The sequence below is a fragment of the Citrus clementina genome, unplaced genomic scaffold (genome assembly GCF_000493195.1).
Source record: "Citrus clementina cultivar Clemenules unplaced genomic scaffold, Citrus_clementina_v1.0 scaffold_1, whole genome shotgun sequence".
Taxonomy (NCBI): domain Eukaryota; kingdom Viridiplantae; phylum Streptophyta; class Magnoliopsida; order Sapindales; family Rutaceae; genus Citrus; species Citrus x clementina.
This window is the reverse complement of record NW_006263303.1, coordinates 27,491,372-27,515,941: the sequence shown is the minus strand read 5'-3', so window position 1 is coordinate 27,515,941 and position 24,570 is coordinate 27,491,372. Positions and strand designations below refer to the sequence as shown.

The window sequence follows — 24,570 nt, the reverse complement described above, 5'->3', positions numbered from 1 at the left end:
AGAGGTGAAATCTATTTGTTATGATATATGTTTTTACTTTGAAAACAGGGCAAGATTTAATTTTCTGGAGAAGATGTAAACTTTTGAAACCTTTGTCCTAATTGAAATAGACAAACGTACGTTGATTATGTGTACCAATTAATAATTGAAGAAGAAGAAGAATTATTATTATTTATTACAAAGTGAAATTAATAAATTTAAGTGATGGTAAAATAGTGTGTTCAAAGAATAAAAATTTAATTTTCAACTTCACTTGGGATTTACCTTTTTTTTTTCATTCTCCTTTTTATTTTTGTAAGTAAGCAAAGTCAATGAGTTAGATTTTAGATTCTCATTCCTCAATTTTAAAGGTAAATACATCATAAATGGAGGGTCAATGCTAGTATTAAAATAGCCTGATAATGTAGCACATAAAATTAAGAACATTGAAACACTAAATTATTTTATGACATGTTATGTCAATCACGTGTACGATTTAGGTTCTTCTTTTTGGCCTTTTACATTTTTAGCTCTATTTTGGTTTTAGTCTTTTTTTTATGTCGAATAAAATGATGACACGTTGATTCTGGAATGATCCATGCCGACCGCAATATTGTCCTATTTAGGGTTCACGGGCGCAACATAAACCAGCTGGTCCAGCTCACGAGACACCTTCGAAATTCAATCATTCAATTAGGCCATGCAAAAAAACAAACACTCTCCCATTCACACTAAGCTAAAATAATTCAACTCTCTGCACTCATTGGAGCTTGCAATTCACTGAAATTAGTGGCATTTGCTCTTTATTTTGTAGCCCCACCACCATATATATCTTCACACACACCCACACACACACGGTCGAATAGAATTAGATTACTCCTTCAAATTTCGTGCGACAGACACAAAAATGAAGCCCCAATTGCAGCCTCTCTGCAAGATTATTGTTCTGTTCATCATCACCACTAAGACTCTGTTGGTCACTTCTCAACCTGAGACGCACCGTTTAAGCCCGGACAACGACAACGCAACCATATACAGGGTCTCCAAGCAACTATGCTGGGGTTGCATAGGTGAGGCACTTCAGTTCTTGTTTGATCACAACTTAGTTAGGGCCATGAAATGGGAGCTACCGTTGATGTGGGACTATGACTTAGAGAAATACGCGAGGTGGTGGGCGAACCAAAGGAAAGCGGATTGCAAACTGCAGCATTCGTTCCCGGAGGACAATTTCAAGCTTGGCGAGAACATATTTTGGGGCAGTGGGTCGACGTGGACGCCGAGGGACGCAGTGAGTGTATGGGCCGGAGAAGAGAAGTACTATACGTACGCCACGAATACGTGCCAAGAGGGGCAGCAGTGCGGGCATTATACGCAGATTGTCTGGAAGAATACGAGGAGGATTGGATGTGCTCGTGTTGTTTGTGACAGTGGTGATGTGTTTATGACTTGTAACTATGACCCTGTTGGTAATTATGTTGGTGAAAGGCCGTATTGATGTCTTGTATTGGTACCATATATGAATTGGGAATTGGGGGTATATATGTGGACACATGGTATTGTAACATGGTATGGTGTAATTAAATATGTAGGTTTAATTAGCATGTATTTTATAAAAATGAAGTATATTGTTCTTATGGAAATTAAAATGTTAGCGACAGTAGCAAGTATGATGGTTTGTATTCGACTATCTTTACTATCAATAAGAGTTCTACTTTTATGATTATCATTTTGTTAGTAATCTTCTATATGAATGTCATTAATCTACCGTAGAGAGTGACCGTGCTAGTTATTATGCATGTTTTAAAATCTACTGTATCTTATTGTTTTCTATAACTGATTAAGCAGCTCCTTAAGATAAGGCAAAGTATTAGAAATAAATGATTACATAAGGTCGCTCCAGGGCAGAAAGCTATTCGAGCTAGCCTGTGACAGCAGGACTAGCCAAATAAAAGTTCTAGGAAAAATGAACAACTGAATTGAAATTTTACCCATTGTTATTTTTATTTTATGTTTGGCCGCTCATGTTTGCATATAATTTTTTTATAACATGAGGTTATAGTGTCTGCATTATGGTCCTGCCGGAGTCCCTCTTTATGTTGTAGCGTTCATCTCTTTATCAACACACACACACAAACACAGAGTTTCTCCATTATGACTCAATCGAACCAAATCTTAAGTAACACTTATTTATTTGCACTCAGCAAAAATAAAGTATTTTTATAGTTAATGATTTTTTTTCAAAATTTAATCCAATCTAACAAGGATCAAATTAAAATATAAACTAATTTTTACAATTAAAAGAAATTAAATGGATTTTAATTAATAGTAATCAGCAGTAGAGAACACAGATAGAAGAAATGTTTCTTTTTCTCCCTTTTTCCCCATCATAATGACAGAATATGTGACAATTTTCGCAAATTTAATTATGGAATTTCCATTTAAGGGTGGAACCCACATACCTTTTTCGTAAGTGGCATAATTATTTTGTCTATCTTATTCATTGTCTCCTCCTTCTTCCTTTCTAGGTGTTAATAATCTTTCAGCATGCAAGAGGCACTATGTTTTGGAACGCAATTCATGATTTCCGATAGAAAGATAGAAACAAAAAAGCATTGCACTTGATGAAAAATATATGTAATCCATCACTCAAAAAGAAAAAGAAAGAAAAAAAAAAAGAAGCGAAGCAAAACAAAACGAGAGGAAGAAGCCTGCAACTGTAAGCATAAGTGAATGGTCTAAAAAATTAGCCGAAAACGAATCAAAAACACACAATATCACGCCCTAAGTATGCACATATAATTCAAAATTATTTTTTTACTAAAAAAATTGGCCAAAGAAAAGAAAGTGAAGACATCGAGCCTGAAATTCACTTTCCCTTAATTAGTTGGGCGAAATTAAAGAATACGTATATAGATATAAATACACTTCAAGAGAGCTTACTAACAATAACACTTGACAGTTGACAGTATATACATATATATATAATTCGAAGGCATAATTAAGCTTTGCCTTTTTTTTTAATTACTTTTTTTTTTAATTTTACATAATTAATAGTGCAAAAACACGAATAAAGAAAAATAAAGTCTCTTAAAGACTTTATACATCAAGACACACAAGCAGCCCATGTTCTAGTTTTCCATTGGCAAAAAACACAATCCCAAAAAATAAAAGGGGACACGCACAAAATTTCTTGAAAAATCATCAAAAATCAATTTAGATAACTAATAAGGCCTTTCTCCAATATAATTACCAGGAGGATCGTAATTGCAAGTTATGAAAACACCTCTTCCACCAAAACAAGTCACTTTCGCGCATCCAACTCTCCTTGTTCTGCTCCGCACAACCTGTGTATAATGCCCACATTGCTGCCCGCCGGAGCACGAATTCGACCAATAATCATACGACTTCTTCTCCGAAATCCACGCCATGACTGCCTGCGCCGGCGTCCACCCGTTGCCGCTGCCCCAAAAAATGTTCTCCCCGTAAGGTCCGTTAGAATGCTTCAGCTCACAATCATACCTCCTCTTGTTTGCATATTGCTGTGCATATCTCGCCAGATTGGGGTCCCATTGCATTGGCCTCATTCTAAGAGCGTAACGAGCTGCATTCTGAGGCACCAGGAACTGATTTGCTAGGCTCCAGTAATTACTGTTGCTGCTAGCATTGCTGCTTGAAATGAGCAGCAGCAAAATGCCGACGGTGGCAAGGATTAATTTGCTCATTTCGGAGATGTGTGTTTGTGAATACTGTGTTGTGATTTTAATTACAATTAATGTGGCATTGCATTTATAATTATTGTTGCTGTTGAAATTCTGGTAGTAGTTGGTTTTGGAAGAGGGTATAAAGTGTCAACTATGAGGTGGCATCCATGTTCGATAATGATTGCCGCATTTGTTTTGAGGGGCGACAAAGTTTTCAAGCTAATTAAAACTAATTTCTAATTAATATTTCATAGCTAGTGTTGGCCTTATCTTTAAGTTTTTATTTTCATTCATCCGCCGCAAGAAACGGAGAAGATGAAAATCATTCATCATCTCTTCATATAATTAACTTTACTAAATTAGAAGAGGGAGGGGAATCGGAGTAGTTAGTAAAACTTGTTATCCAAAAGAAAACACATTAACACTATAGGTTTCAAAATAGTAATAGTAATAGTAAAAATTATTTAAAGTGTAATTGTTATCTTTTTCTTCAAATAAATATTCAGTAAGAATAAAATACAATCGACCGAGTGGACAACATCTCAAATTTTTTGTTACTTATCTCAGTGTTTTGTTCATTAAAAAAAAATTAGAATGCAATGGTACAATCATCTAGAGTTATTGTAAAATGACGACTCCCTGCATTTACAAATTTAGGATAGAAAATTTATATATAAACTAATATGATAAATAGTTGGATATTATATAAATCTTAACGTAACAATAAAATAAAAAAAAAAGAGTGATGATACAACCACAAATTCTTGTACAAAATTATTTTGTATAAACTGATAAAACATTAATTCATTGGTTGAATTAAATATTCTTGAACCACGTGATTTATTTATATTATTTTATATTTTCATTCAATCAATGAATTAATGCCACATCAGTTTGTACAAGAGTTTTGTGACTGTATCATCACTCAAAAGAAGATAAGATTTTAATCACTTGACACACAATTAGTATGACAAAACCACATTTTTTGAGATTTTGAAAGTAATATTATATCTTAAGTTTTTATGTATGATATTATTGAACATGATAATATCATTATAACATTTATTCTTAGGAGACATGTTAAAAAAAATCTAAAATTTAAATTAATTTGAAATTATGGTCAAAGGATCATATTAGGGACGGCCTTTTCTTGCCATTTATTTCAATGTTGATAAAGGAGGACACGCATAGAGACGCTAGTTTGGATTGGAAGTATTGAAAATAGAAGGGCATAGAGGTCTGAATATCCAATTCGATAGTTTAATAATTTTGGACCTGCTCAGAGCTTTGAAATTGAATAATAAAAATCTTAGCTTACGTGAAATCCAATTGGATCATACCACGTTGCTAAAGATATGTGTTTAGGCCAAAAATATTGAATATTAAATCTTTGTTTAGTATACATTTTTAAGTAAAACATATTTAACTAGAGCATTTATAAATAAAGTTTGTATTAAAAAATTTTAATTATTTGGTTGTCAGTGAAAGTTTTTATTAAAAATTATAAAATTACTTTAATAGGTATTTTTTTTAAGTTATGTTATTAAATGAATAATATAAGATTGTCAAAATAACTTAAGTATATTTTAAATATTTTAATATTTTAAAAAAGCTTTTCAATCTCTATTCCTAAAAGTTTAAGGGTACGTTTGGTACAACACTTCAAGTAAAGTTTATTTAAGTAGAATTTTTTATTAGTAAAGCTTTTATAAGTAGAGCTTTTACCCAAAAAAAAATTTACTTGTTTGGCCGTCAATAAGAACTTTTATTAAAATTATAAAATTACTTTAATAAGCAAGTTTTTTAAAGTTACGTTATACAAAAAATAAAATAAAAATATCAAATAAGTAGATAATATTAAGATATTTTAACATTTTTAAAAAGCTTTTTAACTTCTTCTTCCCAAAATTCAAAATTTGAGTTTTTATTAGTAGAGATTAAATAGAGTATTTAATTTTCAAAAGCTATGCGGGAAAAAAAGAAAAACAACAACAAAAATTTTGAATAAGAGCTTACGAGATTAAATAAGCACTTATGACCATTAGATAAATTATACCAAACAGACACTAAAATTTAACTTTTTACTAGTGGAGATAAAGTAGTTTATTTGATCTTTAAAAATTCTACTCGAAGGAATCTAAATAACAATTAAAAAAATATGAAAAGAGCTTATAATATTAAACAAACACTTATAATATTAGATAAGTGATACCAAATATGTTTAAAAGTCATAGATACTATAGTACAACTGGCAATATAAAAATATCTCTTAAGTGTTCTAACAACATTAAAAATAATTACTAAGTAAAAATAAATTTGTATCATTCTTAAAGTGTGTTTTATATATGGATTTGGGTATATTGAAACCGTTTTAAGATAGAGTAATCTTTCATAACCATACGATCAAAATTATAATATATTATTTTACTATTTATCACTTTACTGTGTATGATTATGATTTATACTTTACTTTAAAGTAATTTCACGATAACCATGGCCTTTATATATTTTTAGAAATGGATGTACAAACCATCAATTATTCTTTTTGAAACGCTGTGTCACTGACAAATTTATTCTCTAAATTTTATGCTGGCATAATATAATCCTAATTTTTTTTTTTAAATAAGAAAAATGCTCGGAATCTTTGTAAATTCCACCTCCAACTTTACAATTGTCAACCAAAAATCATGGGCACCTGTTCTGATACTTTCGAAGCTGGATTTGATATGACACAGGTGATTATATTATTTCCTTCACAATTAAAAAGAGAGGTCCTTAATTTCTAAAACTGCAAATTCAGCTAAAATGTAAACAATATTCATAGATTGTATGCGACAGAAATAGGCTGTGTCGGCCCACGATAAAAAAAATATAAATAAATTGAACTAATTTGTCAATAAATGAAATTAAGACCTGAAATCGATCATCTCAAGAAATAATGTGAATGCACGAGTAAGAAGATGAATTTTTATTTTTTTTTGTGACAGAAGTCAAATTGAGAGAATAGAATATGTCTTTATTCAACAATGATATCGGCGAAATTCCGGAATTTATTATGAAAAAGGCCACATCCTTAATCGACGGAGATGCAATGTATATTACCACCTCAATCAACGGAGCGGCTTCTATAAAATTTTGTTTTGCCATTTTTTATTTACTTTCGTTTGCTCTGTTTTACATAAATCAATACGATCCAGCGAAGATTCTTTAACCTATCTTATAATTAAAGTAACAAAAGTACTAAAAAATAACAAAAACACTGAAGAAATTCTCATTATCTAACGATGCTTAAACTGTGAAATAAGATATATCCTTAGGGTACTATAATTACAGTTAAACCAATACTGACGAATTCTCTGTTTTAATAAAAATATTGTTGAATTGAATAAATTTGTACGGACATTCATTTACAGTGCTAATCAAAATATTAGTTAAACTTAATAATTAATAAATAATATAGAATCACAAACTCTTATTGTAAACAAATGTGTCTGTTGGACCAAATTATGAAACGCCTAAAACCTACAAAAAATATAAGCCCAATAAAAGTATTTTATATGAAATAACTTAGGCCCATCATATAAGATTGACATAGGTACTTAAAATTCTAAGTAAAGTATCTAAATGCAAGATACGATAAAACGCCAAAAGCATGATTCTACAAAAAAAGACCTAAGCTTATTTTTATAGAGAATGACCTAAGTCCAATCTTTAAAAAAAAAAAAAACTTAGATCCATTCTTTATAAAGAACGATCTACGTTTACTTTGTATAAAGAACGACCTAGGTCCTATACTTATAAGTAATGACATAGGTTGATTTTTTATAAAGAACAACGTATATCCACTCCTTACAAAGATTGACCTAGGCACTTATAAAATATTTCTTAGTAAAACGCGTAAAGAGCTATAAAATATTTTAAAGTAAAATGCATAAAAGAGAAAGTCTTTAACAAAACGCCAAGACATGATTCAACAAAGAAAGACATAAATCCATTATTTACAGAGAATGATCTAGGTCTATTATTTATAAAGAATTATATAGGTTTATTCTTTACAAAAAATGACCTTCATACTTTAAAAAAATATTTCTAAGTAAGAGTTTATGAGCAAATGTACATTTTGCAGTATGCACATGTGGGCAAATATACATTTTACGAAATGTGTTTTTAGGTAAATGCACATTTTACAAAATGCGCATGCGGATAAATATACATTCTATGGAATACGCCTATGGGCAAATATGCATTCTATGGAATGCACTTACAAGCAAATAGACATTCTACGAAATCAGCTTATGGACAAATACATATTTTATGGAATGAGTTTACGAGCAAATATATATTTTACGGAATGCGCCTACTGGTAAATAAGTATTTTGCATAATGTACTTACGGGTAAAACATTTTATAAAATACACCTACTGGCAAATGTACGTTTTACGAAATGCGCCATGGGCAAAGATTAAATTCTACAGATTATGCTTATAGGCAAAATGTTATAAAATCAATCTTTTTTATAAGGAATCAATATAAGCGCCGAATTCAAGCTCAAGCCCATTGAAGGACAAAAGCCAAAAAATATGACAAATGTCTAAAAAATATTGTTTATAAATAAGTATTGACACGTATAAGTATATGTCTCCGTGCATGGACTTCGAATGACACTTGTGACAAGAAAATTGCCACTTAACCTCTCCAATTGACACAAAGATACATATTTAAAGGCCAAGATCCCCATTTGAAGGTAAAGAAAAAAGGGGTATAAAATGAGTACAAAAAATCTGCCCATCTCATTCCATATTTTCTCTCTATAAAATTTGAGTAAAAAAAACTGACTTAAATGTTAGAAGGTTATAGCTGGCACGCCAACCCCCTTTGATAATTGTTTTGTTTTGTAGAATAATTAATCACAAGAAGAGATGTGATTTAAAACATTTGTCTTAAGGATAAAATAAGTCACAAAACTTAATTTTGAAAAAAGTTCAGAACTGTGTAAAAAAGTTCAGAACATAGATCAATTGATATCCATTGAGCAAAAATTTGCAATAACAATACCAAAACTCTACCAAAGCCAATAGAACTTGTTTGTAATCAAAATTTCCTTAATTTATTGTAGAGAAATTAAAAAGGTTTCCTAAACTTTTTCAGCATTGAAGACGTACCAAGAAGCAACGTCTTAAAGTTTTCCAAAATTCTTCGAGAAGAGAGACATTGATTCGTTTATTGTAGCTAGATTAGACTCGCCACCTAACGCTAATAAATATTTCTATATTCATTTATATAATCCATAAAGTTTCTCACCATAAGTTACACATCCTTTATACCCTCTAACCGAATAATACTAGAATATATAAAAGGTATATAGTTAATTAATGTATGTATAACATGTATAACTAAATTTAATATAACCACCACTTGCATAATGATTTTCAAAAATAAATGAACACATATCATAATATCATTTATTTATTATATGACTAACATAATACCTCTTATGTATTTTAAAATTTATCCTTCTATCCTCTGTACATATTTATTGTTAGCTAATGAGTTTATAATTGAATGGCAACATCCGCAATCTCAAATTTTCAAAACGATTTAAAATTATAAGAATTGGTAGGACTCAAATTAATTGTGTAGAAATGAATATATCATCCATTAATATAAATTTATTAAATATTTTTCCAAATATCAGTGAGGATATAAATTTATAATGCACTATAATAAACTTGATTAAGAATAGTTTTAATAAACTACTAGCAATAAAAAAATATTTACCAATCAAGATAAAGTGTTAATGGTACATTAATTTCATAGGAATTAGTCATGCGTGGACCATTAAGACATGAGGAAAATCATGTGAATGAAATGCATTTTCTGTGACAACATCAGAATTGAAATTTGTCATTTAATCAGCAGGCCCTTTCCAGGGACGGAAGGCGTTTGAGCCTCAATATTCTATGTGCCAGTGAGAGAGAGAGAGAGAGAGAAAGAAAGAAAGAAAGAGAGAGAGAGGGGAAAAAAAAAATCTACCACAACCACAAACAACTGAAAGATCTAAACGCATCCACGTTGGCTGCAGATTTCAGGATCCCCGGGAAACAATTAAATATTATTCCAAGCTTCAACCATGCAAATTAAGCCGATCCAATAGACGTGAATCACTTGAGCATGATAGTTAACATGTCATCATCCTTGTTCTGATCCAATTAATTTTTGACATCTATACAAATATATATTTTTAAATTCATCAATCACAACTCGGAAGAAAAATGAATTTAAAATACATATATGCCAAAAATTTAAAATACATACATTGCAAAAATTCATACGCTGATCTAGTAAAATATTGTCACGTACATAACAATTAGGGAGTCTTTAAGTTATATTTAATGTAATATACACAATTTATCTCAACCACACAAATTATGAGTCCCATAATTTTATGTGGTTGAGATGAATTGTGTAAGTTACATTGAATGTAGGTTAGCACTTACCTAACAATTAAGGTATTGCTTTTCCCTTATATTAAAGGTGGCACGACAGTTTATAATAATCTAATAATATCATGCTATGTATGGATGGTTTCCTCAATTTCCTCCAATTTTACAAGACACTAATCAAACATTCACAAACTCGGCCATTTTCATGGACGGTAGAAGCTACCGAACTTCTCCTTGTTAACCATTTTCTAAATTCTCACGATCTTTCAAAACTTTGCTCTCAATCACGTTAATTTAATTGACGCGCCAGATTTTCCTCAAGGAGTTGAAACTAATATTATTTAATGAAGATTAACAAACCTAGCCATTATCATGAACAATAAATGCTACCAACGTCTTCCTTCTCTTGCTAAATATCTTGACAAGCAAGAGGGGAAAAACATCAAATATCTCGTCGGGTAATAATAACACAAAATGTCAGAAGCAGCCGGAAGCACCCAGAGAAGACACGTAGCTGTTTTAGCATTTCCTTTCGGAACTCATGCAGCTCCCCTCCTTGACCTCGTCCGGCGCCTCTCCGAGGCCGCGCTGGAGGAAGAGGTTACCTTTTCTTTCTTCAGCACAGCACAATCCAACGGCTCATTGTTTACGGAGAAAGATGAGCTTCGAGATTGTAAGATAGTGCCTTACAATGTTGAGTCCGGCTTGCCCGAGGGCTTCAGGTTTACGGGCAACCCTCGGGAGCCAGTGGAGCATTTCCTGAAGGCAACACCTGGGAATTTTGTGCGAGCTTTGGAAAAGGCGGTAGCGAAAACGGGGCTGGAGATCAGCTGCTTGATCACCGATGCTTTCCTTTGGTTTGCGGCGGAGATGGCCGAGGAGATGCGGGTCCCGTGGATCGCATACTGGACGGCCGGACCCCGTTCGCTGCTTGCTCACGTTGACTCGGATATTATTCGGGAAATTATCGGAGTTAATGGTAAGTATGACCATAGACTCAATTTAGTTATTGCATTCATTAGTTACATGGTTATAAAACAACCAGGTCATTGGTCTGGTGGTAAAGACCGTTACGTAATACAGAAAATTATTTTCAAGCTAATATACATGATCGGTGGACATTAGGATATGTTATATTATTGATCTGACAAATTTTTAGATACTCTTTTTCTCAAGTTTTATTGTTATTGTTGATTATTATTGTTATTATCAATATTATTTAGTTGTTTAATTACTTAATTAATTGATTTTTCCACTTTCAAATGCAGGACCTGAAAATCAAACCCTGGAATCCATCCCAGGATTTTCATCAATTCGCGCAAAGGACTTACCTGAAGGAATAATCTCCGGACCCCTAGATTCACCTTTCCCAATAATGTTGGACAAAATGGGAAAAACACTGCCAAAAGCAACCGTCGTTGCCATAAACTCCTATGAAGAACTAGACCCCATTGTTGTTGAAACACTCAAATCAAGATTCCGAAAATTTCTCAACGTTGGACCTTCCACCTTAACATCTCCACCACCAGTTTCTGATCCTCATGGCTGCCTGCCATGGCTGAATGAACATGAAAATGCATCAGTTATTTACATCAGTTTTGGTAGCATGATCACACCACCACGAGCTGAGGTTATAGCATTGGCTGAAGCCCTAGAGGCAATAGGGTTTCCTTTTCTTTGGTCCTTTAGAGGCAATGCTGAGGAACAATTGCCAAAAGGGTTCTTAGAAAGAACAAAATCTTATGGGAAAGTGGTGCCATGGGCTCCTCAATTGAAAATCTTGGAACATTCTTCAGTTTGTGTATTTGTTACTCACTGTGGATGGAACTCTACCATTGAGGGCATTACCGGCGGCGTGCCAATGGTCTGCCGGCCTGTTTTTGCTGATCAAGCATTGAACCAGCGGATCATCGAGACGGCATGGGGTATTGGTGTGGGGGTTGAGGGTGAGAAATTCACAAAAGATGAAACAGTGAATGCTCTGAAACAGGTATTGTCAAGTGAGGAAGGGAAGAGAATGAGAGAGAATGTTGGTGCTCTTAAGAAACTTGCTTTTAAGGCTGTGGAATCTGATGGTTCCTCTACTAAGAATTTTAAGGCTCTCGTTGAAGTTGTCAACAGGACTTGATATTAGTATATCAAGTTTGAAATTGACCTACTTCGAAGGGGTGTAGAATTTGAATTGAAGTAATTTATGAATTTGTAATGCCTTGACGTTTTGTGCATCATGCTGAAAAAGTTCTACGAACAATGTAAGAACAGAAATGGGAGAATATTGAAAGAGCTAAAGGGGGATCCTAATACTCGACTTTAGCTTTTATAACAAGACTTTGAAGGTCGGGTTTCGTGCAAAAATAAACATCGAATCCAAAGAATTCAATTTTAATTATGAAAATAGGTATAAGTCAAAAAGCCATTCAAATCCTCGCATTAGAAGTCATAAGACTGGTCAGTCTTAACATCAAGTATGCGTAAAAGAACAATCTCACACTTGCCAATTGCCATTAATCGTATGGTAGCGCCACTTAGTCAAAACTAAACCTCAAGTTGACCAGCCAACCTAAGACTCCCAATAACAACCAAGCCAGACTCCTGATTTTCGTGACGTGCTATGGACGTTGTGAATCTTCAAAACTTGAGGTTTAGTTTTGACTAAGTGGCACTACCATACGATTAATGGCAATTGGCAAGTGTGAGATACTCCTTTCGTGCCCACAAAAGAATTAGTGCTCTAATCACACACCACAATTATGATTAACCGCGAAATGGAAATAGATTTAACCTTACTTAGAAATTCATACAAGTGCAAATGATATGTATAATATTTAGCTGAATCTTTAATGCGCCGTAAGGTGAAAAAACTCTTAATGATTGCAACATCTGAATCTGAAGTGACCACGCTATTCAACAATCAAATTGTATAGACAGCAAATGAGAAAATGAATGTTGTGGCGTCGAGTTCATAGCACAAAACTTTTAGCATTGCTAAGAGCTATCAAAGTTGATGTACAGGCAAACAGCCCCGTAATCGTGAATAATCAGAAGCAAAAGCTATTTTCGAAACAAAAAATAGAAATGAACACTACCAATTTCAGATTATTGTTCTCACACCAAAACAATGTCAGTAAAGTCTAAAATACAACCCCCGCAGGGGCTCATTATACAAGACAACACCTAGACTAAAAGAATTACTAGAATTTTCTTAAAGGAATGCTTCTTCCGTTTTGCAAAAGCACTTCTGGGAGACTCTAGATTTGGTAATTCAATTATAAGAAACCTGCACATGATACAATGATAAGACAAAAAGGACATTCAATTAATTACACAACCAAAAATTGGTTTCCGGTGAAACAATTCACATTTTGTTTGTAGCATGCCAGTTACTAGTGCTGCATGAGAAAACAATAATATATACATTTAATTTGAGGATGCAAAAGGATGAGGTGCGGTGTAACTTTTATTAAAAAAAAAAGAAAAGAAAAGAAAAGAAGCAACAATAGAGGAGTGAACACAGAAATGCAAGCAAAAGACAACATAGGATACCAATCAAACTGAAGAAAGATGATTCTGGCTATATGGAAACCTGAAATGAGTCACTCCTCTCCTGAGTCAAAAGAATCCTCCTATTAGTTGGTCAATCAATCTAAGGAACTGAAGCTAGGAAATCCATAATTTCACCATTGAAAATAGGACCAAGAAGAATGACAGACAGGAACTGGAAGTGTGTGGTGCTATCTTCTGCAGGAAATATTCCCATTATCATATTGCTCTCAGTCCTTTACTCTAACCCCAGTTTGGACTTTGGGGCTATTATTATCTTGCTATTATCATATCTTCATGTGTCTAGCCAGCTTAAATTGGAAGTTAGTTTTGTTTAAAGTAAAATGTCTAACCGTAGTCTCAAAATTTTCGCTCTGATGCACAGTTCAGATATCACAGGAAAGCGTATATGGCAATAGGTAAATCTATTGGATACCAGGGTTTAATGTGAAATCTTATCCAGAAAAAGATGAGGCTCCATTACTTTTTAAACTCCCCATGATCTTTGACAGCAAAAAGTTTTTCCGACTCCAGATCCACCGACAATGGCCTATTTGAGTTCCAGCCAACAAATTATTCCATTTTCACTTCTATAACCTCTTTTTCACTTAAGTTACAACTCAATGATAGAACTATTTTCAGACCCACTTCATATCCAGAAGAAAATAAATTCCAACCAATAGGGAAGTTATCTACATCCACTTTTACCATTTAAAAAAGAGGGATGGGATTCCAAAATACAATAAGTCATTAGATATAGACATATCATGTGTTTCTACAGAGATCTTACCCGGTAAAGCATCACCCAGATACCAATTTCACAACAATGCATATGGCATTGAGTAGTATAAGAGGAACTCTCATGTACTGGGTTGCATAAATGAGACCAATGATCTGCCCCTTTAATGACTTTGTCCGCCCCACAGAAAATTCTGAGAAGCTCCATCCCCTAGGTGCAAGGAAACGATCTTCATTTATTATTGCTAATGCATTTGCAAGAAGCAGAAAACCTTCCAGCAGCGTCCATAAACCCATTTCCTGCATGATGATCATTACCAAATTAGACAACTTTCAAACAGCTTCAATTTCAAAGAGTACCTCCCGATCGCCTTCACGACTAAGTACGCAGTAGAAATGAAAGAATAGAACAAACTGAACGGAATAACTCCTGCCCATGTTTTTTCAAAATACAAAACATCAAGGACATTAAGTCAAAATGTTTCTCTGCACACTACAGTTTCATATCAAGATGGAATAGACACTTAAAAATTCAAGAAAACCAATAAAAGTACTCTTTTAAAAACCTCATGGGCTACAACAATATAAAGAAATATGAAACATACTCAAATAAGATAACCATCTTGGCAATCCCCGCTAACCCCAACAACATCACTTAAGATTTCTAAATTCAATGATCTCAAGTATGTGAGGGTCCAACACAGGTCACCTACTGTGTGAATGCTAAAAAGCATGTGTTATATAGTTGAGTTCTACCAGTAAGGAAGCAAAATGCTACAGACCAAACAACCCGTGAAAGTATTTTAGTTAGAATATTCGATGGAGATCGTCAGATACAGAGTGTATCAATGTACGTATTGCAAAAAATATAGCTCACTCATTCACAGTAGATCGAATAATCCAGGCAGCCATAAAACAAGTAGATTCATCCCAATGACAAGGGTGAGAGATTACATATCATTAAGAAAATATAGCGAAAAATCTTAAAAACAAAGTGCCAGTGAGTAGCTTATTAGATAATCTCATAAACTCATCAACATCCCAACAAACCCATCAAGATTTAACTGAAAAGCATTCAACCTGGGTTACAAAAATTGATAATTTATAAGTTCGAAAGAATGCAAACAAAATGCCCATTAGTATGCAAGTTCCGCATTACCAGATCGAAATCTAAAACTTCAAAAAAAATAAATAAATAGATAAATAAATGCAGTGGAAAAAGTAAAATCCAAACTGACCTTATTTATTTGTATCAGAGACTTGATGTCTAGATACCTTCTTTTCCAAAATTCCCAAACTCTGCCTCACAAGTTACACCGAAGAAGATTCAGATTTCAGAGAGATCAATTGTAAAGTAATTGTAAAGAGCCGGGTATCCGGTGGGGTGCTCATGTTAGCCCAAACCCAAAAATTCACAAGCCCAAGATTCTCATTATATTTCTTTTTTTTTTTGGGTTGATTTTTTACAGTGTGAATTTATATTTTTGTGATTGATTAATCAGTGGTAAAAGCGAGACGTGATGTACGGAAAACATTCGAAATGATCAGAAGCTCGATTAATCTTATAATTTAAAAAAAAAATCGTCAAATTAAATTAACACCTCTTGTAAAATTCACAAATCATATATATTTGTTATAGCAGCAAACTTTTTGATTGAAAATTTAAGTAGGAAAATTCGGTGATGATCAAAGTTTAATGCCCTAAGTCACTGCTGCTACCTGCCATTTGTCATGGGAAGCCATTTAAGCCAAGTTTGTTGCAAATTCTATTATTACACATACACGCCTTAAAATACACTGTGACCATTTGCTGTCGATATTAGAAAGAAGCTCTCCCAAGTTAAATTTTCATTAATGATGCTCTTCAGGGACAAAAGGGGGAAGTTATACATAAGTTGTCATAATTAATTAAGGAGATCACTAGGGATGGCAATGGGGAGGGGAGGGGAGGGGACCGATCTCCCCGTACCCATCCCCGATATTTTGCGTATGTCCCCGTCCCCTCCCCGTCCCTGTTAGAATTACTTGAGAGAATCTCCATCCCCTCCCCGAATAATAACAGGGGATCCCCAAGGGTCCCTGATCCCCGAATAACTAATACATTTTTTTTTCAATTTTGAGTTAATCATATTAAAATAAAAAATTCAAATAAAAGTAAAGTTCGAAATATATCTTACATTAATATCTATTACAAAAGTCACATACATTAAATTAGTAAGTAACGCAACATGCAAAGAATACAAACTTCTTTTACAAACTATCGTGAACAAATTAATAGTTTAATACAAAATTGTTATAAATAAAATCGAATTTAGATTCAAAATTAACTTTTTCAATGGTGGCGTGGGCACTTTATAAATGTGGACTATTCCCTTTACAACACAATAGTTAAATCGGAGCAAATCAAAAGTAAATATTAGATTAGATTAGATTAGATTAGATATTAAAATTGTGATTCGCTATGGGCAATTATAACATCTAAAAATAAATAAAAAATAGATTTAAGTTTAAAATATTTAAAGAATATTAAAATTAACAAAATGTTTGGCTAATAGAATCTACTCGGTCTTTTTAATGTCCTAAATAAAAATTTAGGACTTTAATTAGTTAATTAGGCCTAAAAGTTTAATAATATAAATATTTTGATATTTTTTATTTTTACCAATATTTATAATTTTATAATTTAAATTTTATAATTTATTTACTAGTAATTTTTAAAAATTAAAATAAAATAAAATTAAAAATTAAAATGGGGAAATGGGTAGGGGATGGGGATTCCACCTCATCCCCGTCCCCTCCCCGAATAAGAAATTGGGTATGAAATTATTCCCATACCCTCCCCGAATGGGGAAAATCCCCGAGGGTACCCATCCCCGTGGGGATTTTTGCTATCCCTAGAGATCACTTGGGATGCTCTTTATTAACCACTTGTGTAACGAGGAAAATACAAAATTATATCTTCAACTGCATTTTAAACATGATTTTAGTGTTAAATTTTAAATTTTTAGTTAAATATCAAAGAAAATAAAGGTGAAAACATTCTCGGGACAGCAAACAAAATACTTTTTCCTGTTGAACTTGGGGAACACAAGATTAAAATTTCCAATTTGCAACCCCCAAAAAGAAAAGAAAAGAAAAAAGAAGTAATCCCAGTTAAAGAGACAAGACAATGAATCCTACTCCCCAAGATCGAGTAAATATAAAATCTGATATCAACTGACATTTTCTATTAATCACAATTAAGCATAACATATAGTTAATTACAGTTGGTGATTTTCATTAAAACAACAGAAGTCACAAACTTTTTGTAAAGCACATCAAATCATAAATGGCAATAAACTTAGAATATATATAACATTAACACATTATTATCCACATAATTTACAAAACCTTATATCAAACTCTCCGTCTCCCAACATCTTATGATCATAACAAATAAACATACAAATCATTCTAAATATTAAATATTGTAACCTAATTCATAATCTTGAAACATCCCCTCAGATTGATGAATAGCAGGCGTAGAGTCCCAAGAGTTTGAGGATGCGGATTTTGAATCAAATTCATTCGCCCACCAAATCAAACTTTCCTTGTTAGAACCATTCAAAACATTGAAACAATCAAACTGAGCAATTTGATTCTCCTCCTGTGCTGTGAATCCAACTGCTTTGTTATTATTAAGAAAATTTTCAATCTCAGCTTGGAATGTTGAGACCTCCTGGTTTGCTGCATTATATGGCTCAAATCCATTCGCTTTAAGCATAGCATTTGAGTTCATCACATTGTTGTCAGTACTGCTTACAGGCACGGGGCAGGTTGACTGTGGAAAGTCTTGTGGAGCCGAAGGAGGAGAATTGGATTGTTCAAAGAAATTACCAACATTTTGCTCGTGCAACCCAAGTTGAGAACTAGGAAGAACATTTTGCAAATTAGGGTTTTGGCAACTTTGGTTCAAAGATTGAAGATTTTGAATCATCTTTTCTTGGACAGGATGCAACTTGGGCCAAAAGGAAGGATTGTTGTAGAAAGAAAGAGGGTTTTGGAGGCTTTGAAGCTGCATATGAAGCTGAAGCCTTTCTATAGCGGAGTTGCTCAAACCCTGTGAATATTGGCTATTGTTGTTTTCATCCCCACCATTATTGACACCATTTACATCTTGCCCTGATGTTGATATTAATCCGTTGATGTTATTAGATTGCTTACGCCTTCCGAGCAATTTCTTCTTCAATCTGGTGTTCCAATAATTCTTGATGTCGTTATCAGTTCTCCCAGGCAGCTGAGCGGCAATTATAGACCATCTAAAAGCCAAAGAAATTTAACTCAGGTTAATTAATTAATTAACCTAACTAGACAGAAGAAGCATCATGGATGAGGTAAAAGGACAAACAGTTCATGTTAAGAGAGAAGAAGATAGAGGGAAAAAAAACCTGCTGCCAATGCTTATGTAAAGGCTGCAAATGATGTTGTCTTCTTCTTCGGAGAATCCACCATGCTTGATATTAGGCCTTAAGTAATTCAACCATCTAAGTCTGCAACTCTTTCCACATCTCTTGAGCCCTATATGCATCAATTATACCATCATTAATTTATTAATTTAATCTATATATGCATCTTTCCAAAACCCTAATACAAAGCACAACATACCAAAAAAAAGCAAGAAAGAGAGTTTCAACTATATATTATACCAATTTTCTGAGGAAGAGCAATCCAGTTGCCTCCAGTGCCATATTTTTCAATATAATCTTTGAGTTTAGCATCTTCTTCAGGTGACCATGGTCCTTTCTTCACATTAGCCTTGTCGCAGCACGGAGCTCGACCCATATTCTTGACCTTTTCTTATATTTCTTCTTTTTTAGGAAATAGAAAGAGAAGAAGCCAGGTGTTTGTGTGTGTTTGATTGTTGGGAAAAAAATGGGGAGACAAGAGCCAACATTTATAGGTAGGAAAAGTGGGTGATGTGATGCTTATGAGGACAAAAAAGTCTAATGTGCCTCACTATTATTTCTCTATCAATATTATTATTAATTTTCTCTCTTCTGGGTAATTTTACAAAGTCTCTCTCTCTCACTCTTGCTTTTTGGATTAGTTTGGTCATAAAATATTTAAGTATTCAAGCAACTGGACAAATTGTACCACAAATTTCTTCCCTTTGGCATTTTTAATTGCACTGCTTTTTCGGGTTCATTAGTATATTATTTGAACCACTATTGCTGGTATTTGATCAAATTGAAAAGAAGCCTCCATTCTTTCCATTTGTCTCAAACATTGTTGAAATGTTCGGTGTATCAATGTAGATTATGCATCCCTTTGTTAGAATGTAGAAAACTGTATCATAGGCGGCTATCATGTATAAACAACAGTGCAATTTCAATTCTGTGAAGTAACTTGATTGACCGAAGCAAGTGATGCGTGCATTGGGAAACAAATCAAAGTTGAACTTTATTTCATGTTAATAGAATTGTTAATTTCATATCATTGGGATATTACCTTATATTTTCTGTTGCATGAATGCATCTCATTTCTAGGTCTTTTATTCTTTAATTCAGAAAACAAAAACTAAAAGAGTTGTTATCTATTTACAACTCAATCCAGGCTTGTTCAGCAGGCTTAGCCATCTCAGGTTAATTGATGAGGGTTTCATTTATCCACCCAGCTGAAGAACAAGTAATTATTTTATGATTAAGCTTCTTCTTCAAATGAACAATCTGTATCTGCATATATCTTATTTTAAATGAAAACAAAGTTGTAGTACTTATTTTATATATGATTTGATTCTTAATTTCAACAGCTATATGTGCCCCATTGAAAAAAAAAAAAATAAGGCACAAGAAATGGTCATTATCACATGTCTAGCACGGAACAGAAGAGGAGATTAGAAGTACATATAGCTACAATTTCATGGCAACTGATTATTTTAGTTAGGGTTTGTTGTGTGAAAATGAAAAAAAAAAGACACTAAAAGTTTCAGGAATGAACACACAGACATCTATTTGTTAATTTTTTTTTTAATTTAGTCATATGATAGTTTTTGAGATTTACATGATATGGTAGTAGCGAAGTTGATTTCATGAAAGCAGCAGTGGAGAAACCACTCATTCAGGTGTCAACTATAAAAATATTGGGGTTACTAAAGAAATATGGAGAAACAAGTGTGTGTGTGTATAGATAGATACTAAAGGAAGACAAAATGGACTATAACACAGTACACTACATGCTTTATAGTGTTAGTTGTATTTTTTCACTTATACAGTTGTTATAGTTAATTCTATCTTCCTTTAAAATTTTCCCAATAATGAACTAAAACAAATCTTTAAGAGCCAAAATATCTTTTTTTATTTGCTGAAAACAAGTACCAAAATAAGTACTAACATTAAGTTCGTTAATTTTGACATTGTCATTTAAGCTGAAACGCTATAACCCCAACAGCTTGATCAAATCAATTACACAGTTCCTTATTAATAATAAAAAAATAAAGTAAACTAAAGAAAAAAAAAGTGCAGCTCGATCAAACAAAGATTTCCCAACTCACAAAATGGCCAACATCTCTTTATTATTTAAAAAATAATGATCACCATTATTATCAAACCCTAATCGTGACAAGTGGGCTGGCTACAGTACATAAAATACTAAAAAAAACTCAAAAGCAAGAAAATTAAAAAAATTATTTAAACAAGAAAAGAAGATAAAACCAAAAAGAGTGGCTTGCAGAAATTCAAACCTTTATAAAACAAGTACTATTGATTGACCTCGGTTTCCTACTTTAATGTTTTCTCAAAGATTATAATAATGAAAGAAGCCACAGGAACCGCACCTACGAAGAAATAACAAGAAGAAACTATCTAAATTTCAAAAAGCTCTCACTCCCACAAATACATATTATAACTAGAATTAATTAATATCTTAATTAATCAACAAATGGACTCAGATCTTTAAGCTGAAGGAAACATGCTTCTGCTTGTCTTTGTTATAAACCCTAGAATCTATGCATTGACACTGCGGTACTTGCATCATCAATGAGACCAAACCTTAATAAGTCTCTTTTGAGTGAGAGCTGGTAAAGGGTGTCTTGATAAGATCAAGTTAAGCTTAGATAACCATTGGCTAGATTTATATATTCATTAATTAACAATAATAATTAATTTGGAATTATAATTATTGGCGTGCTTAGTTTTTTTTTTTATCAGTATTGGTGTGCTTAGTTGATTGCTCTAAATAAATTCAATATACTACTATTAACAGAACCTTCCTTTTTTTTTTTTTTTTTTTTTACATGATTAGACCACGCTTTCCTTTCCTACTGATATTATTTCATTGATGGCTTAGAAATAGGCAATTTTTCTTGCTTTGGGGTTAAAGAACGTAATCTCCTTTTTGGTCCTGAAAAATTTATAAACTCATTGAAGCAAAGTTAATTAATTTATAGCATTAAAATCTCATAAATGTAATGATTAGATGCTTGTTATAATCACTTAGGAACTGTGATCCTCTCCTTTTAAAGATCTCGTGCTGTATATGTCATTCAATGATAATGTTTGGTTAAGATTTAACTACTATTTTTTTAAGTTAATACTACATATATCATATTACGAGGGAATCTTTTTTTTTTTTAAGTATTACGAGGGAATCTTGATTGCAAATCATAATCCTATAGTCCTTAAATATCCTAAATGTGCTAAAAATTTTGTAAAAACTTATCAAATAAGGTAAATTTTGAATTATCCCTCGTGAAATGATAATTTTCAAAATAGCCTCAAATTATTATAAACCTTAATTTACCTCCATTCTTTTTAAGAAAAAATACATTCATCAAGGCACTTTCATTTTTTTTTTCTTATCTGTTGAATAAATATGACAGTATTTCGAAGATGTTCATTTTAAGAGGAAGTTATTCAAAATTAATCCTATGAAATACTAAGAATAAAAATATATATAAAATAAATCATAGTTTAATGTTATTTATCTTAATTTAGGCTTCATATATCTACGGACGACGGAGAAATTCATTACAATCACGATTGACCTATTGTTTACAGTAGTACAAGCATTAAGAATTCAATAGCATTTTAACACCGACTCTTTGAATTTTCTTTAGAAATATGAGAGCTACATACCAGATCAAGATGATGGTCTATTTTTAAAATTTATATATTAAGAGATTTGCTTACTCTTAGCAAATGCCAGCTAAATTTGAAGTATTTTATCGAAGATCTGAATTGGCTGGTCAAAGTTAATTACAATGGAAAAAGCTCTGTTGGTTACGTATGAAAACATGACAATATGAATCAAGCGATGCCACTGCTCTCAAGTCATTTTCAACAAATAGTCAAGATTTAGCATGAATTTTCTCACGAAAATGAACCCCAGGAAACTAGAGAAAGATCACCTTGCGTGACAGAAGGAGTTGACAAAGATGCAATTAACAGTGGACTTAAAATATGTTAATAATATTCCATGAATAAGAGTGTATCGAATAATAAATGATGAATCGCTCGACTTCAACACAACGTAACACGCAGAGATAAACTAAAATAATATAAATATTTAATCAATGTGTTGCTATCTCCATGCACTTTATGTAAAATAATGTGCAAGGACGTTACAAACAGACACAGCTGATGACCTCAATTGGTCTCAAATCTCTTACCGTATTAACAATTGTCAACTCTTGTTATTTGTTTTTGTGTTTGTTTAATTTCATTTTGGTAACAAACCCATCTCTATGAGCATCCAAGGGATTGACTTATCAAGTTAATACATCATAATAATCAGGATTTTTCTTTTTTTCTCGTGTCTACCTTCCATGCAAATTCAAACTGGGGCCAACGCGTTATTAGATTTGATGTAAATTGCAATAAATAAATAAATAAATGTGTTTACTAAGTTTGTGGGGAGTGATTTTGTCGTACGATCGAGTGCAATACTTGAAACTGAACAAAAAGTTAAAAGAAAAAGAATGAGAACAACGCCGGAACGATTCCAAAGCACAAGTAATAATATGTTAAGTTTCGGAGTGTTTTGATTATAAATCTTCTCCAGGTGACGATGACGACGAAAATTACAGATCTCTTAAGTAACTTGGAAGCACTTTCTGAAAGGAGTACCGAGCTAACGACTGCTTTTCCCATAATCATTTCCATGCTGTTTTCTTATTCGAAGCACTCGAAAGAGCTTTCACGAAAATATTCATCAAAAGCACCTCAATCATCTTTTCTTAAACATTTATTTCAACTAAAATTAAATAAAACGGGAATGACAGTTTTTGTTATCTAAAAACATTTTTTTTATCAGTGTTAAAAGCAATTTCAACCACGCCTCTATATCTCAAATAATACCATTTTGGCATGAAAGTACAACCAATATTACACCAAGTACAGTCCCAATGGAAGGAATTAAATACACAAATAAGGATGTGGCTAGTAAAAAGAATGGCGATAAATCTCTAAAGGAACATCAGAGATCGATGATGGTGTCACAGAATTTGACCTTTGGAATTATATATGCTTTATTTTAAAAGAGTTGGTGATGCCGTATATGCCTCCTACTTCACCTCCATTACATTCTTTAATCAATCATTAGTAGACCATTTAAACCTATTTCAATGTCACGTTTCAGACGTTAGAACTTGGGAAAGAGGAATAATTAAGTCAACAACAAATTTGAAAAATGTACTCTTTGGCTACTAATTTAATCTTGGGTCGTCTTAACTTTGTGATTAAAATTTAGGACTTCAATCTGCCCACCCAATAGAGTTGGTAACTATGGAACCCACCAACAGCACCGAACCAAGAGCTTCACTAGATATTTTATCCCCCAAGAACTTTGAATGAGCATAGGCTAAAGACCCAGAGTAAGTTGAGTTGATTAATTCAAGATTGTTCAGTTCACGAAATGATGCCAATTTACACATTTTACAGAATCTCTACGCTGCGAATAAAAAGGTGTACCTCAATGTCAAACACACTCTTAATTTGTTCACTCTTAATTTGTTTAAGCTAGCTGCCCAACTAATACCAAATAAAAATCCCTACTACTCATCAAAACAGTTTTTGAGTCAACAAAATGGTAAAGCGATGTGGTATTTAAGATTCCAGATCAAATATTATTCCAAGAAATCACACACTCAGGATTCTAAATATTCGTAAATTAATTAAATAAAAGAGAATTGCCAG

The 24,570-nt window shown here is 32.8% G+C and overlaps 5 protein-coding genes across 5 annotated transcripts; 2 read left to right on the top strand and 3 right to left on the bottom strand.

Annotated features, from left to right (window-relative positions):
• Nucleotides 1–677: 677 nt before the first annotated feature.
• On the top strand, nucleotides 678–1,575 carry LOC18054168 (pathogenesis-related protein PR-1). The gene has a single exon (XM_006453373.2). It carries the CDS (start codon nucleotides 887–889, stop codon nucleotides 1,472–1,474), a length of 588 nt encoding a protein of 195 aa, XP_006453436.1. The 5' UTR covers nucleotides 678–886; the 3' UTR covers nucleotides 1,475–1,575.
• A 1,625-nt stretch (nucleotides 1,576–3,200) lies between these two features.
• On the bottom strand, nucleotides 3,201–3,715 carry LOC18054167 (pathogenesis-related protein PR-1). Its single transcript, XM_006453372.2, has one exon. The coding sequence runs from the start codon at nucleotides 3,699–3,701 to the stop codon at nucleotides 3,201–3,203; it is 501 nt and encodes a 166-aa protein (XP_006453435.1). The 5' UTR covers nucleotides 3,702–3,715.
• A 6,585-nt stretch (nucleotides 3,716–10,300) lies between these two features.
• On the top strand, nucleotides 10,301–12,467 carry LOC18054166 (anthocyanidin 3-O-glucosyltransferase 2). The gene is made up of 2 exons (XM_006453371.2): nucleotides 10,301–11,102; nucleotides 11,392–12,467. The coding sequence occupies exons 1-2, from the start codon at nucleotides 10,598–10,600 to the stop codon at nucleotides 12,249–12,251; spliced, it is 1,365 nt and encodes a 454-aa protein (XP_006453434.1). The 5' UTR covers nucleotides 10,301–10,597; the 3' UTR covers nucleotides 12,252–12,467.
• A 726-nt stretch (nucleotides 12,468–13,193) lies between these two features.
• Nucleotides 13,194–15,824, bottom strand: LOC18054165 (immediate early response 3-interacting protein 1). The gene is made up of 3 exons (XM_006453370.2): nucleotides 15,640–15,824; nucleotides 14,454–14,701; nucleotides 13,194–13,400 (listed from the first exon to the last, which is right to left on the bottom strand). The coding sequence occupies exon 2, from the start codon at nucleotides 14,696–14,698 to the stop codon at nucleotides 14,465–14,467; it is 234 nt and encodes a 77-aa protein (XP_006453433.1). The 5' UTR covers nucleotides 14,699–14,701; nucleotides 15,640–15,824; the 3' UTR covers nucleotides 13,194–13,400; nucleotides 14,454–14,464.
• A 2,037-nt stretch (nucleotides 15,825–17,861) lies between these two features.
• On the bottom strand, nucleotides 17,862–19,222 carry LOC18054164 (transcription factor MYB36). The gene is made up of 3 exons (XM_006453367.1): nucleotides 19,087–19,222; nucleotides 18,829–18,958; nucleotides 17,862–18,699 (listed from the first exon to the last, which is right to left on the bottom strand). The coding sequence occupies exons 1-3, from the start codon at nucleotides 19,220–19,222 to the stop codon at nucleotides 17,862–17,864; spliced, it is 1,104 nt and encodes a 367-aa protein (XP_006453430.1).
• Between the last annotated feature and the right edge of the window lie 5,348 nt (nucleotides 19,223–24,570).